At 38.6% G+C, this 16,729-nt stretch overlaps 1 protein-coding gene across 5 annotated transcripts in view; it reads left to right on the top strand.

Moving 5' to 3' along the window:
- Positions 1-16,729, top strand: part of PTPRM (protein tyrosine phosphatase, receptor type M) — a 386,144-nt gene that overhangs the window by 165,415 nt on the left and 204,000 nt on the right. For all 5 annotated transcript variants that reach the window (XM_019473357.1, XM_019473356.1, XM_019473355.1 and 2 more), the window contains exon 10: positions 773-875. In XM_019473357.1, the coding sequence (XP_019328902.1) occupies positions 773-875 (103 nt within the window). The remainder of the gene's footprint in view (positions 1-772; positions 876-16,729) is intronic.

Raw genomic sequence — 16,729 nt, 5'->3', positions numbered from 1 at the left:
CCTCTCCAGTTTAGAGAGAAGGATGTTGTGGGGGACTGTGTCAAAGGCCTTACAGAGGTCCAGACAGACGGCATCTGTAGCCCTTCCCATGTCCACTGATGTAGTCACTCCATCAAGTGATAGCACTGAAAAAAGTAGCAACAGTAAAAGACAATAACTGAGGCATCGTTTGTTTGAATCACAACTGTAATTCCTTAATGAAGACACAGTTTGCAAAAGTGCTCTTGAGTGTGGCTTCAAACTAAGATAAGCTCTCATGGTGACAATCCTGCTTCATTATTGTAAATTATGTCTGTGGTGGACAATAGACCCAGGACAGTTACAGCACTAGTTAAAACTCCAGGAATGACAAATTATGAGAGTGCATCCTAGTACCACTGACATACTGAGAAAGCTGGGCTCAGTTTCAGAAACTATAGTCACTTCAGCATGCACATTTGCAGATGCTCCTCTTGAGATAACTTTTCATTTCCAAGTCATGGATTCTCAGTACTTTCTGCAAATTTACTCCTATTAGTATCTGTTTCCTGTCTTGAAATTGGCAGTGAGCTGGGATTTCTTTGGGGTTTTTTTGGTTTGTTTTTTTTTTTTCCTGAAGTTATTTAACAGTTGTCTCACACTTGTGTTGTAACAGAAAGCATCTTAGACTTATGATATGGTCTTTATATTTGAAGAAGTCTTTAGAATTACCTATTCAAATAAAGATACAGCTCTTGAAAGAAGAAATACAGGAATAATGATTATTTTTGCCTCTTTTCTTTTCTTATTCTAGCACCCTCTATGCCACCATATGAACTTGAAACACCTTTGAATCAAACTGACAGCACTGTGACAGTCTTGCTGAAACCTGCACAGAGCAGAGGCGCTCCTGTCAGGTACTGGGGGAAAAAATTTATAAAATTAAAACCAAACTGATTAATTTCCTGAACATGTTTTCAGGGGATTTTCTACACAACAATCAGTGTCTAAATTCATGTCTGTATTAGCTCTAATTAAATTAAATAACTGAAGAAAACGAAAGTGCTTTGATGTTGAGTGTTCGTGTGTTGTTTAAAGGATTTGATCCAGATGCAAGTGGCTTGTTCTTTGAAGATAAGGAACAAAGCCATAGTTCTGTTGTGTGGGTGGCTTCTTTAAGGTAATTGCTTACTGCAGTGTTATAAGTTCAAGGACATATCACATTTTTTATGCTGAGCTACTGTCTTTAATATTCACTCTTCTTGTTTACTTCACAGATTTAAGCTAATCAACTCTTAGTAAGTTAGCCAATTTAAACGATATGTACTGTAACATACATAAAGTATTTACATTTAATTGACCATGATAGCAGAAACAGAAAAAAAAAAATCAACCTGGAAAACCAGTAGCTTGGATTCTTTAGTGTTATATAGTACCCGTTAATGAATTTCCAATTTGCAGAGGTTTATTTCACCACCAGATACACGGTACTGTGTAAGTCCTTCATTGATTAGAATAAAAGATGCCTGCTTTTCAGTGAAGAAAACAGAGGAATGGTTAGATTATTTTGAATAAGAACCAGTAATGAGCTCAATACTCTGAATAAATGAAAATACAGATGAGAGAAATACAGATTTTTCAGAGCTTTAGGATGTTTTTCCTTTTGGCTAATCATATATCATCAAAAATGGTTAATTATTTTGTTACTGTAGGAAGAGTTTCCACCTATAGTGAATGACTATCAATTATTTTCATCGTAATGCTAATGTTTTTGGTAATTTCTGTTTGTCTGGGAAATACAGATCTGGTATACTCAGATATGCATGAATGAAAATAAATGTTCTTTGGGTTTCTTCAGAATATTCAATGTTTCATATAATTAGGGTTTTTTACTATGCAACATATTCATTGTTGCATTATATATTATATGTATGTAGGTTTGCATTTAGGAAATGCCATCCTGTTGGTCATTTAGGCAACTTTTTAAAAAGAAAATGTAGCACTTTGGGGAAGTCTGAACCAGCTGAGAAAAAAAACAGCAGTTAAAGCAGATTTAATGAAACTGTTTGATTGAGCAGATTAGATTAGAAACAGAATGATTTGATGTTTGTCTTACTTTATCTCACAAAGCTATAGTGTAGTCTTTCTGGATTCAAGCATCTGGATTCAAATAATAACAGTTGGAGTCGTTGTTTAAACACAAACGTATTAGACCATTAATAAAAAAACCAGTTTCATTCCTTTTATCTGCATCATGAACTAAAGATGATTGACTCCTGTAGCAGTAGTGACACATCAGAAACTTCACTGACAATAGAAAGGAGCTAGTTAGGAGATTAAAGTATGCCAAATAAGGGGATGAGTGGTTAGGAAAATAGGAGGAGAGATTTAAAGTAACATGAAGCTGTAGAACTGACAGATGAACACACAGCAGCAAATTTGCCAAGGCCCTTTGCAACAGGTCTTAAAATAAAATGAATGCTGACTGCAAACTCACAGTGTAAATACTGAGTGAAGCAGAGTGAAAATTAAAGTATGAATTTGTTAATACTTTTAACATTTTATTGTGCATTACACTCTCAAGCACGCTGTCATTGCATGGCTTGGAGAACACATTCTGCATATGGATTTTATCATCTTAATCTGTATTCATTGGATGTTAAAAGTTTAGTCATACTTCATTTATGCACACCACTAAGCAAGATGCCTTGTCTATTGATTCTGCTACAACTGCCGGCTTGGTTAATGCAGATTTTTGAAACTGCTAAACTTGCAGTGTAAATGATTGTTGTTGTTTTATTGATCAACACAGACATGTCACATAAAATTCTTTAATTTCCTGAGATGGATAAGGAGAGCACAAATTCTACCATTCAAGACAACAAAGCTAATACCTGAGGTTATTCACAATTCCAGCATTTTTCTGTGATTAAATTCTTTTTCTCTACTTAAATATGAAAAATCCTGATATCTTATACTTTATTTAGAATCTGCACACAACCACCACAAAATAAAAAGAGAGAAAGGGCAATGCTGATTGTTTAAATGTTGATTCAAAAAGCAGACTTCATAGAAATGTTCAGGAAGCTCTGTTTACAATGATAAAGCACACATTAATCATGACAGCCAAATGGCATCCAGGTTGTTTTAGAATTCATAAGACTGGACATGATTAAAATGTATTTTGTCAGAGTTCTAATACAGCAAGTACTGCTTGCTTTGTCTTCAATTTCAGGTCTAGCATGTTTTATGGCTGTTGCTGTGTTTATTTCAAGGAGATTATTTCGGAATTATATATGTTTAAAGCAGTAATGCATTCAGTAATGATGAATGTATGCACTTCTTTAACAGCTGGCTAAGCTATTTTGATTTTTAGAACGACTGTAATTTGCAGGGCTTTTTTTTTTTTAATTTAAGATGATGGCTCTGTGGAAATTGTGTAATATATGTCTTATTGTAGATATTCTTTTTTCCCAAGATATGTGTATGTAAGAGTCAGTAAAGTTTTAAAGAACTTGCATAAAAAGCATACAAATGCAAATATTTTTTCTATAAGGGCTCTTCAACATCTATTGAGGGACTCACTCTTCCAAGGCAGTATCATTTGTACCTTTTACTTCTTCAGGGCGAGTTAGCCTAAAGTTTAAAAGACCCCGGGGGCCAAACTGTCTGCAGGTACATAGATTGGTCAGTTCTGTTTACTTCAGCTAAGGAATGCTAATTTATTGCAAAGATCTGGCTCATACACAGAAATGAAAAATGTAATGCTTGGTGACTGCATGTATTTAGTGTTATTTATATATTCATCTATGTTAGAAAGAGCTTTAGATTGTTTGCCGCATTCCATTATAAAAGGTTCTTGTGACCTTCTCTGGAAAAGTTTTCCTGCAAGCTTTTTTCAGCGGGGAGAAGCAAGTTTTTTTTGTTGCATAGATTTTCATTCAGTCTTGCCACGATAAAGGTTGAGTGTTTCCACTTCTTTTATCTCGCTTACGTAATCAGCAAAATGCTGTCACCATACCACTCTCCTCCTGCTATTCTGTGCCACATCCTCAAAAAGCCTGAAGAGATTTTGGCCCAGATAACACCAGAACCACCTGGCGATAGAAGCACTCTGGGAGCAGCAGACTGGGGAAAGGAGCAAGAAGGATAAGAAAGAAGGCAAGACCATCCAGGCTCTACTCTGCCTCCTGGTCTCTTTCTCACATTACAGAGCTTGGCTCAGCTGGATTTGCCCCATTAAACACTTCTAATCAGTTAGTGGCCCATTCAGCCACCCTTTCTGCTCTTATGCTCATGGTCCTGTTGGAGCGAGTGCAGAGGAGGGCCACGAAGATGATCAGAGGGCTGGAGCACCTCTCCTATGAAGAAAGGCTGAGAGAGTTGGGGTTGTTCAGCCTGGAGAAGAGAAGGCTCCAGGGAGACCTTATAGCAGCCTTCCAGTACCTGAAGGCGGCCTACAAGAAAGCTGGAGAGGGACTTTTTACAAGGGCATGTAGTGATAGGAGAAGGGGTAATGGCTTTAAACTGAAAGAAGGTAGATTTAGATTAGATATAAGGAAGAAATTCTTCACTATGAGGGTGGTGAAGCACTGGAACAGGTTGCCCAGAGAAATTGTGGCTGCCCCATCCCTGGAAGTGTTCAAGGTCAGGTTGGACAGGGCTTTGAGCAACCTGGTCTAGTGGAAGGTGTCCCTGCCCATTGTAGGGGGGTTGGAACTAGGTGATCTTTAAGGTCCCTTCCAATCCAAACCATTCTATGATTCTGTGATTCTAGACACCACAGACAGTTGGTACTTTCCTCTTCCAGCCTAAAGTGTGAGAACAGGAGGGCCAAGCGTGTCAGCTAGCAACACCCTGTGGATGTAATACTTGGCATTTAAGGATGCCAGACTACTTCCTGCACTGAGTGTGTGGGATCAGTCCTGCAGCACCTGGGGCTGCAAAGTCCAGACAGGATGAGAGGGAGAGAGAGAATTGCAGCAATTGCCAAGTAGTATAATTTAAAAGTACCTTAAAGAAAACATGCAGAAGAAAGCAAATAAACTTTGAATTATGCTAGTTGAAAGCTGAGAGTGTGGTAGAGTGAAGGCAGTCTGTGTACTCTCAATGCACCCCCTTTATCATCAGTGTGCCCAACTTCTTCAACATGCATAAATAAGAACAACTCTGCTGGGAAAATAAAGCAAGCATCTCTCTACTTGAAGTGCTTAATTTTGAAATGAACTTTTAATCTCTCTTCCCTGAAGAGGTAATGTTTATTATATTTCAGCCCAAAAGGCCATATTAAGTTATTAAGTATTTTGAAATGCAGCGGAAAACTACCATAGAAATTTCAAACTACATGTTATCTAAAGTGATAAGCACTCTTTTCTACTACTTCATCAGATAAACACTTCATGATGTGTTCATGAATTCTAAATCCCACAGAGATTTACATTTCTTATTAGCCTAAATCAGACCTTTAAAGGCACCCTGTAAATACTGGGTTCATTGTCGTAGGTGGAATTAAGGCCATCTGCACATGGTCCCTGGGATAGGAACAGCATGATTCAAAGTAAGATGGATGGTGCAAAGAAACCTTTGTCAGCCCAAGTCCAGGGAGTACTTCATTCTGTATGTGGCTTAGCCATTTCAACAACACTCATAGTATAATGATTCTTAAATGAATGACAGAAGACACCTAATTCCTACCCACTGACTAGCAGTAGGAAGGAGTAAATTAAACTGAGCTGGTCACCTTTGAAATGCAAAGACTCGTATGTAATGCAACAGTTCCCTACTGGAACCACCATGTGCTGCACACGAAGCAGAGGTCACAGCTGCCTTCCCATCCCTGCCACACACATTGCAAGGTAGGAAGATGTGTCTTAGGGCCTCGTGTCTTTCCTTCAGCATGACTGGTGCCATGAGGATCAGCCTTCTATATGTCTGGCCATCCCCTCTGCTTTGTCACTGTTTCTACTCACTTTCTCATAGTCTGGCAGCAGGAGTTTGCGCTCCTTGAGCCACATCAGTTAGGGCATGCAATACTGTTCAGACACTTCCATACAAAGAAATGGGATTATCTGAAGCCTGAGAGACCTTTTGCAGGACCCCCCAATCTGACAGACAGCCTTCCAGAGAAGCCACTACCTACCTTTACCTTTATTCTTGAAACTTACCATCTTCACAAAAACACTTACCTGGTCGGCAGATCAGGAGGTTATATTGTTTCACTGGCAATCAAGAAATCCAAACAAAAGCTAGCAAGCTACCGAGGCTGTTTGGAAACCCGTGGTGTGGCAGATATCATTGGAACTCAAAAAGCAGCAGGGCTTCAAGCACTCTGAATACAAAAGTTTCAGGATATTTTCCATAACCTTGAAGAGACCACAGGGCACTCGCATTGCTGTTGTGAGTATATGGCAGCCACAGGGCTGGGCCTCAGAGTTGCAATCCACTTCTCAGAGAAGAAGAGGTACTGGTATCTCAGTCTGAGTTTCTGTGTTGCATGGTAAGAGTGCAGCATTAATTCCCATGCATGAATTATGGAGGCAGACATCATGAGTATGATTATAAATTCAGGATAAATGAACAAATGAGTTTTGAAATGGGAGAATGCTGATTTGCGCAATAAGAGACGTGTTAGCATTCTGGGTGGGCAAAAACATGGCAAATGAAAGCATGGCATTATCTGTATTTTTAGCTCGGTCCTCTCACAATTCCTACCTAGCACGTTATGTAATGCTAGCATGTTATTGTAATTTCCTTCTATTCCCAGTGACATTACATGGTAATGCAGTAATGAGAAAAAAGAAAATCTCATGTAGACACAGCTGAGGAGAGAAATATCAAAACTGTGCATTAACCAAGAGAGATTTGGAAAGCTTCCCAAAAAAATGAAAAGTGAACTTTGGCCTTTCAAGAGCTCACTGATAAAACAGTCTAGCTATTTGGTGGATATATGATAAAGAAATAGTTATGCTGAGATAATGTTACTATACATGTTCAGGTAGCATTACTAACTCACTAGTATTCTGAAATGTCATGTTCAAAATATAGCCTTTTGAAATACTGTGAGACCACGAAGTCTAAAGAGCATGAAGGGAACTTACTGTCCGTTTTTTAATTTGCTTGCCACAAGCATCCTTTCTATTGTTTAAGGGTCTGTAAACATGAAGAATTGTGTGCTGTAGGGTCAGATCTTGCCTGCAAACTGTATTTCCAAATCATAGTTTTACAACCTGTGAGGCAGCCAGTAAACTTGTTTGAGGATGTCTGTGATACAGAAGGGACGGGGTTTTATTAATGCCCATAGTTGTTACTTCTTTATAGCAACAAGTATAATTATTTACAGCAGAAGGGTCAATTTCAGTTTCATTGAGGGAACAGTACAATAATTGCTTATGCTGTAAAAATTCTGTAATTCTTTTTTGTTATGCAGTAGAACTTGTCCTTGGATTTTTACTGTGACTTGAGTTAGAATTTATGGTACGTGTTGCCTGGGCATGTGTGGTGCAGCTTCGCATGTCCTGCTGGCTTGTTCAGAAATTTCCGTGGTCCTTTTACTGTGACTTCTCACATAGTCCCTGGGTAAAAGGAGCATTGATTCTTGATTTCTTTAGTAGTAATTTGTGTCACTGAGAACCCATCACGTAATGCTATCTGTCATTTAGCAATGTGATTAATAAAAATTAATCTATGATAAATAATGCAAGCTAGAGCAATTCCAGAATAAAAGAGAGATTATTCCATATCTCTGAAGAGATTATTTTTCCATTTCATAACTCACCAATACTTTCTCAAGGGTTTTGGTTATAATTAACGACTGAGAAATTTGCTGCGCTGTTATGAGGCTCTGCTTTTTTTTTTTTTACCTTCCTTCTACATGCTGGCCTTAAGTAGGATGCGGTGGAGACCATATCTTTGCATAATTCCTAATGATAGCCTTCTCTGTATTGCTTACCTCTCATTCTGACAGTGTGGTAGTCCAGTTCAGCTAGGCTAGTTCTCCACTAACATCCTTTGGACCACTGGGTTTTTCCAATCTCCCTGGTGAAGGCTGAAGTCCAGCAGCAATTCAACTGGTGAATCATAAACTCTTGGAACTCATACCCTGCTTTGCTGGCTCTGGACCACCAACTTCAGTCAGAATTGATAAAACGTGTTTTTCTTAAATCTACTTACTAAAATGAACAGCTCGGTCTCTGAGTATGCAAGGAACAGAACAGTGTCATTTTTCCATGATCCCTTTCCAGGGAATGGCTACTCAGCACTCAGCTTGGCCTACTTAAGTTCAGACTTTAGGCATGCATATTTACTACTGAATTTTGCATGCCCTGTACCATTCTCTGGTACTGAGGCCAGCTGGCTGAAAACAATCTATGTTCATACTGCTGAGCTCCCAGGCACAATGACCACCTACAGACTGCGAGTTGGGAATGGGCCCTGATTCATGTCTAGAAATTCTGGGGAGAGTGGTAGCTGGCTGGTGCCAAAGCCCTGCTGGAGACCTTTCAAACCATTTAATAGGGAGGACTGTTGCATTTCTCTATTCAATCTCCTGTTACGCATGTAGCTTAGATGGATTTTAGGCACCTCAGTGTTAGCAAGTCTGAGCCACCAGCCTGTTCTCAAGTACCGCTATGTTCTCAGTAAACCAGTAGAAACCTCTAACTAGGAGCACAAAGTTCCTAAAGCTCCTCCTAGACAAGCAAGAGAAGTCCTTGTTCCTTTCTCACGGGACTTTTAATGTGTTATATTTTAGATGGTCACTGAAAAACAGAAATAATGGACAGAATAAGGAGAGTCTCTGATTAGACAGGTTCCTTCACGAATGCTTTCCTGGTTCTCTGATTCTTCTTGTATTTCTGTCTGCATGCTAGGCCAAGCTCAGCAGGAGACCACAGTAACGCTGGTCAGATGGCTGGGGGGTGGGAGCAGTATGGTGAAAACCTCTCAGGTTGAAAACAATATTGAACCCTGGCCTCCAGTTTCTGAGAACATGCTCAAGTCGTTAGGTTATTGTGGAAAAAGATGGCATGACAGTCACATCTCTCATGAGACAGCTCAGACATTTGTATCCTAAGCAGATGTAGACCTATACAGTAAAGCCCCAAATAAAGTGCCTTTCAGGTGTTTAAGTGTAAGCATCTGCTTCTGGCTGAGTTTAGGTAGTTCCTCAGTTATGGGCACATTGATCACCCCATAGAGACAGTATGAGAAGTACAATCCCAGCTTCAATTCAGAGTAGCCCTCTAGAGTTGTAGAGAGACATGTTTCTATCTCCCACTGAGTGTGTAAGGGGGCTCAAGTGTATTTCTGGGCACTTGCCTTGAGAGAGAGAGGTGTTTAATTTAGGGACCATAATGAAAGAGTTATGAACATCGCTGGAAATTACTGCATTGCATGATTTTTAAAAGTGTACTCAGTTTATACATGCCTAAGTTCAAACACAGAACAACCAGAGCGCTCCTTGAAAATGTAAGAAGGAGATGCTGTTGCCCTGTTTACTGAAGTATGCCAGGGATTTGTTTTCATTTTACTGTGTGCTGTGGAAGGATTGAAGGGGGAGTATGTGAGTCAGCTACATTTCCCCGAGTGGTTGTTGAACAGGATTATGTGGGGTTGTACTTTCTGGAGACATTTTAAAGTCATTTTCTGATGATGTGTATCACAGTAGCTGTATGTTAGTTTGTAGCCACAGTGCTGAGCAACCCGTTCTGAATTCCTGTAAAACTGCAGTTAGGAATTGTCAGGCAAATGTAAGTCGTTGCTGTCTCTGGAAGCTTTCACTGTTGATCTTACTTAGATCACTAAGAGTACTTAGTGTGTATTATGCATGTGCACTTCCCATATCCTTAATGTCAATGTGAAATTAGATTTTCCACTGTGACTTATCATCTCACTACAGTTCTTTTGTTTTCATGGTGGTTTGACTCTCATTGGTATTTTTGCTCTCGAGTGCTGGGTGTCAAAGTGAGATGTCCCAAGTGAAAAGTATGGAGTCGCTTTTCGTGCTTGTTCACCCATTTGACTAAATAAGCACTCAAGTCAGTCTTGCGGGTCACATTGGAAGCCATAGCTGCTTGGGTCCTGTTAGTACTGAAGCCTTGGCAATGTTGCACATCAATCTTTCTATGCTTTAGCCATGTCATATACTTTAGATTTTTTGTAGTTCTTGAGATTCAGTTGCTTTTCTTTCATAAGTATTTAAATTAACTATGTTTTTTTAAGTGGCTCACAAGAGCTCTAAACCAGTGGCCATGATGTAAGTACATGTTCATTGTGCTGTATCGTGAAGTACTGAATTATCAGCTGAGAAGGTGACCCAATAACATTCTGTGTGTTTTGTTTATAGATATCAAATACAAATATAACACATTATAATCCATTTGGCAGTAAAAGTAGATCCTGCCTGCAGCATTGGATTGGGATGCTGCACAGGAAATATTGAATAGCCTTCAGGATTAACCTCCTACGAATAGGATGAGATGCAAAGTTTGCATTTTATGAGCTAATAACAAGGATGCATGTTGTAAGATAGAGGCTCAATTTTGGAAATAACAGAGGAGAAGAAAGTGAGTATTGATGGCTTGTGGTATGACTGTGAATCATCAAAACACGGCATGACTGTGAAATAGGCAAATAGACTGTACACAGCAGGTGGGGGTTCCAGTAAAGGTGACATACTATAAACACCATTGTACAAGACACTGGCAGGACCTCCTGTGAACTCCTGTGCCTAGTTCTGATCTACCAAGAAATACTAATTTACTAGCATCACAGCAGCAGAGTGTTATGGCATAAATGATCAGGGAATTGGCAAGCCTGTGTTGCACGTGGAGGGACCAAGAGAACCAGACTTGTTTCACCTAGCCAATTAAGGCAAAGAGAAGACATGGTTGTTCTGTAAAAGTATGTCAGAAGAATAAACTTCAGAGAGGAAAAAGAACAATTTCAGTTTAGAGAGCATATAAATAAACAGCTCAAATACAAAGTCTCTACCCAGTGGTGAACTGAAGCTCTGAAACAGGTACAGATATAAATGTCAGGAAGGTGGTGCTAGATAAATTTATAGAAATGATTATGAGATGCAGTATTGTGTGAGAGTTAGTCACACGGCACTGTGGTGCCAAAAGTCCCTTTTCAGCTTTCTGTACATGACAACCCCCAAAAAAGCACAAGCTTTTGTCAAGATGCTCACACAGACTAGGGTTGTCTTCATCAGGGAGCCAAAAGTCAGCGGGGTTTTTCTCATAACTTAGGTTACAACACAGAAGTAACCTGTACCATTTTAACTGCCTTTTCCATAGATTCTTTGACAATGGTGCATTTTCATACTGCCGTTGACCTTAGAATTTTCTCTTCCGGTACTGTGTTTTCTGAGCAAGTTTATACAAGCCCTTTATTCACTAGCAAACACTAAGTGGCTGCATCAAAAAAGATTCTGTTACTAATACATAAATATATGGCAGGACGACTGTGGTTTCCAGGACAAAGTAATTTGGGGGAATTCCTAACTCTCGGTATAAATAATTTTTGATTGACCCATTCTGTGTGTACTAAAGCATTTTGATCATGCATTGCAAGCAAACAAGTGAATGCTTTTATTTGATATTAAGTAGTATTAAAGGAGACAAAAGAATAAAGAGGAATGCTACATGGAAAGAGGAAGAAAAGCTATAGATGTGCTCTGAGTGAAACACTGTCATTTCCCATACTGGATGCTGAAAGAGTATTCATTTTACTGAACATTAACATGAAAACTTTCTTTCTGCTACACTGTTCATTTAAGTAGGAAAGGAAATCACTGGCATCATGACTCTAAAGCATTGCTAAGTAAAAGCTAATCTGCTCAACTGGATTACATTAAATGACATAAAGAAACATTAGAGCCACTTACTGGGCTCTACAACTGAAAGCAGCAACTCTTTAGTCAGGAGCAGTATAAATGCCTCAGCCTAAAACAGTCTCAGAGAGCGGTAGGATAGATGTCTAAGGCATTATAAAAATGTTGAATTTAGGGAGAAATTACCGTGGGGAAATCAGATGAGGGCGAATGAATTAACCGTGTTCTCACATCTAGAGTTGAAGCTGTTTTCAAGATTAGTCTTGTAGGGTAGTAGAAGCACAAGGCCAGAATCTCATCTGTATTTAACAGTTGTGCTAATCCTGAACTGTGCAGAATCTTTTATCTACGGCCAGGTTTCCTGTGGGAAGAGCTGTACAAAGTCACACTGCCAAGGTTTCTATGCCACCTAATCCTACCAGAGTCGTTCCCAGTGCAGGGAGGAGGAAGAGTTATACCTTCACTGACAGAATAGAAGGTCAGGCTTGTATTTATCCACAGAAGTCCTGAGAAACTGGGGAGAATGCCACAAAACCTGACTGTTTTTCTGTATCTGCCTGCATCATTCTGCACTGCTGATTACAGTGCCCTGCAGAGTCTTTTTGTAGAGAAGAAAGGATGAAAATGAACACAGACAGTAATCTCCGTTTCCAAATTGCTGGACCAGGACCCACTGCATTTAAGTTATGGGAAGAGACGATAGCATTGAGAGAGGAGAATTTTGTTGTGGTTATTTTTGCTGCGGTCCTGCTCTCCCACAGCAGAGAAGGCAGGAGAAAATGTGTCTGTGCCTTGGGTTGCTTAAGTGATAACACTAGGCTTTTCAGTTGCAACTGAAGCACAGGCACATGCTGCTTTCCACCAAGTCTCCATGAAAGCAGGCATCTGGCAGAGGGAGAAAATGGACAAATGAGACAACATCTTAAACCACCGCAGCAGATCTGTTTGAGTTAGTCTCTCTGTGCTCCATGTTGTATCCCCTGGTTGAACAGATTAAAAACTTCTTGACCTCTGTGAGTGCTTTAATGAGCAGTAAACAGTTTTCAAGCTTTCAATCAAAAAACCTGTTGAAATTGGTTTGTGTATTCACTCAGCTGCCTCAGCAAATATTTTTCTTCCTGTGCTGCACACAAACCAGCAGGTTGCAGAGCATCCTTGAAAAAGGGAGAGAATAAGCATTCTCCTTCTGCTTATAAACGATTAATTTTAATACATCTATTTACTTAATTCCCCAGCCCAATTCAGTAGTGAGTTTCCAGTGCACAGTTTTGTAGGATATAGAAGGATCTCATTCTTTTAGTGTTATCATTGTGTCATTAATCCATTAGCTGATCTTCTGCTCTAAATACTACTTCTTCATTTCTATGTAATATCCAGGCTCCTTGATCAATTTGCATGTGTATATTATTTTGCATGCATAAATAAGAGCTGTGCAACTTGCCATAGTTACAGACATGAATGTTGTTACATTTGCAGAGTGTCCACACCTCATGGACACTCTCCCAGGGCATAGTCACAGCATGGCAGAAGTTTATGGTTTACTAGAAAATATTAAAGTAGAATATTGCTTACTTGTAACCAGTTTTTCTTAGTAGAAGTGATTTTTTTTAAATTTGTAAACCCCTGAAGATATTGCAGTGTATGTGCAGATCTTTATGTTGCAATTTTAAATCTATAAGCTGTATGTTTTTCTTACCTTTGCAAACTGTGCATCTGTAGGAATTTGCAGAGAACAGAATGAAAACCACTGCACTAGGATGCAGCATCTTATATAAGAAACATAAATTGGGAGTTGAATACAGGAGAATGAGCAATAGTGCATCTTATCATTCATGTACGGATTTAGATCTGAGAAAATCTTCCTATTCTTTAAGACAATTGCATTATTGATCAAAGTATTTTTTTCATTATTCTTATACTTTGTGTAGCTACTGATCTTCTTCAGGGCTATTGAGGAAGAAACCTGTGGTTTGCAAGTGGCCCTGGATTTCTTTGAGAGTAGAAATGATTCAGGCAGGCTCTTGTATGAAGACTGCCTCTTTTTCTGTTACTCCATTCCTTTTATTTCCAGTACAGTATTTTATCATATTATATCCAGCAACTCTGAGCATTGTAGAATGATAACAACATAGTATAGCATTTCTTAAAAAACCCACTTGAATCTCAAAATTATTTAGTGGAAATGACATAACACATTCATCCCATGTAGATTTAAAGAACTAGTAATGTCCCTGTTAGGTGGGAGTCTGCCTTCCTGTTTTCTTGGGAATCCAAGTGAACTGGTCATTTAGACCTTGCTAGATCTATTCTCTACCTAATTTGTGAAGACTGGGCAATAGCATTGTGTCATATTCTGTAACAAGAAAAATAACTAGTGTGGTTCTTCTTTGCACCCTGGCTTACGCAGCAGGAAGGAACCAGGTGGAGTCTGATGGTTCAGGTACCGTCAATGACTTTGCTGGAGCTGAAAGTGTGTTGTAATGAATCTTTCCATTCTAGTCAGAAGCAGACCTACAATTTGCAAGCAGTAGTCAGCTTTCTTTGAATATCAGAGTCAGGCATACACTTTCAGAAATGCTACTGCTGATTCTGATAAGATGGGCTGTATAATCTCGCAGGTTGTTTCATATTGGTTTGCATGTGTTCAGACTCCTGGAATTTCCTTTTGTTTCTTCCTTGTTGATCTGTACTTCAGTACCATTGTGCATCAATATTTTCTTTCTCAGCGACAGATTGAAAAGAAAGGATCAGTCAGCTCTGCCATGGCTTTCAGTTTTGAATATTTCCTTCAGATCCCCTCTAACATCGTTCTTTTTTAGACTAAATTAGTTTAGACAGTTTTGCTTTCTCTAATTTCTTTTAATCTGTCACAAGACTTTACTCCTTTTTCCATGCTTTCCAGTTGTTTTATAAATTGGTCTTGGCAACCTGAAAACTGGTGAGTTAAATGGTGTAACACTGGCTTATAAAAGCACCTCGCTTGCTCTACCATGATATTTTTATCTCCTATTTGCGAACGTATCATTTTTCTGTGTTCTTTTTAAAAAGAAATTAAGCAAAGAACATAAAGCTGATTAAGAAGCTTTGAAATGGTCTTTGGATTGTTCCAAGTATCATAAATGTAAATTCATTGAAAGTATGTTTTCTGGCTTGGTACCAAAATATATTGCCATAGTTTCAGCAAAATTTGTTGAAATAGAAAACACTGTTAATAGAAAACACAGTTCTTCAGACAATGAAAGTCTTATTTTATGATATAATGGCACATTTTAGCCTTCAATAATAGATAAGATTACTCAGTTCTTATGATTCACTACTATGCATAGGATTTCAAGGTCGTATTATTTGATTTGGACTAACTTTGGCTCACAGTTGTGCTTGTTTACCATCTGGCCACATTCTATTAAGTCTTTGGTAATTCATCTGACTCCACACTCAGGTAAATCAAACAGATGAACAGAAGTGTATTTATTAAGAAGTCTTAAAATAATTTATATTCCACTGCTGGTATTTTTTGAAAAAAACTTAGCTTTCTAAGACAGTAGGACCACATCTGCTACAGTTTGGCGCTGAGAAACTGCCAATCTGACTGAGACGAAAGACACTTAGAGTCAACTGCTAGTTCTTATCTATTTTTATACCATATGAGGTGATCATTTCGCATACTGTGTATGATATCTAATCTTTAGTTATAATTGCTGTGTCCTTGTACTTGTTACAAATTTCTAATTACTAAATTGCAATGACATCAAAGAAGAAAATGCTCAAATAAAGAAATCTTTAAATTAGTTAAAAAAATCAGCAGCAAAAATCTTTCATCTTGACCTAATTTACTTGAAATTCTATGCCTGATGTGAAGATTAATAACAGGTGCCCTTTTAGGGAGCACTCAGCTTGAGTCTAATGTTCTAGTTGTTCTTTTATTATCCCAAACCTCTATAACTAAAGGATTTTTTCACCCTGCCCTTTGTTCACAATATGGGACTATAATTGAGTTCATATTTCTCACCCAACCTTTCAGCTGTAATTAATATTTTATTATATCAGATTTTATCACTAAATAGCCGAGCAGTGTGGTATTGAGCCACACACACGCTCCCACACACACGTACACACACAAAAGCGATAGTGACTTATTGATGCCAAGCAAGTTCCATGTAATGAGTTATGGTTGAGAGAATACAAAATACATTCATGGTACCCAGCTAATATTCCAAAGCAATTTAGGACTGATCTTATCTGGATCAAACCAGGACAAAGAGAAATTAAAGTTACAAGAATGAAATATTAAACACTTGTGTTATTATATCAAACATGTGGCATCTAACAAAAATTGTCTGTGCAAGACCAGCTATTATCTGTTTTCATTATTATATTTTATGAGCAAGAACGGTTTAGGTCATACGCTTTTTGTACTAAGAGTTACACACTGTTCTCTGAGCTTTGCTAAGCACGAACACCTCCACAGCATGACAGATGTAAAAATCCGAGCATTTAAGTTGCTATGCTATTTGTTCTTTAAACTGGAAAAAACAAAAATGCCTTCCCTCCACTACACTGCATACTGAGGGGTTTTTTGTTGCTCTAAAATATTCTGATGGAAAGAAGGTGTTTTTAATACAAATTTTGAAAGATGGAGACAGTCTTATCGTATAAATAACTGTAAAGAAGATAGGAGAGAAATGTTTCCTAAACCTAGGTAACTTTGATGATTGGTGACTTTCATTATAAAAGCCTCCCACATAATTTGGGACTAACTGTCATTCCTGTTCCTGGCAGGATTTTACAGAAATCTCCCTCTGCCTCTCCCTCTCTGTCTCTATCTCCTTTCCTCTACGTCCCTCTCTCTCTCCCCACCTCCCTCTCACCCTCTTCCTCCTCCCCTCCTTCCCTCCCTGCTTATATTAGGTGATTGCTGGAAAAAAATACTCAAATTAA

The sequence above is a fragment of the Aptenodytes forsteri genome, unplaced genomic scaffold (assembly GCF_000699145.1).
Source record: "Aptenodytes forsteri isolate BGI_AS27 unplaced genomic scaffold, ASM69914v1 Scaffold229, whole genome shotgun sequence".
Lineage (NCBI taxonomy): Eukaryota > Metazoa > Chordata > Aves > Sphenisciformes > Spheniscidae > Aptenodytes > Aptenodytes forsteri.
The sequence above is the reverse complement of the archived record's forward strand: the minus strand, read 5'-3'. Positions and strand labels throughout refer to the sequence as shown.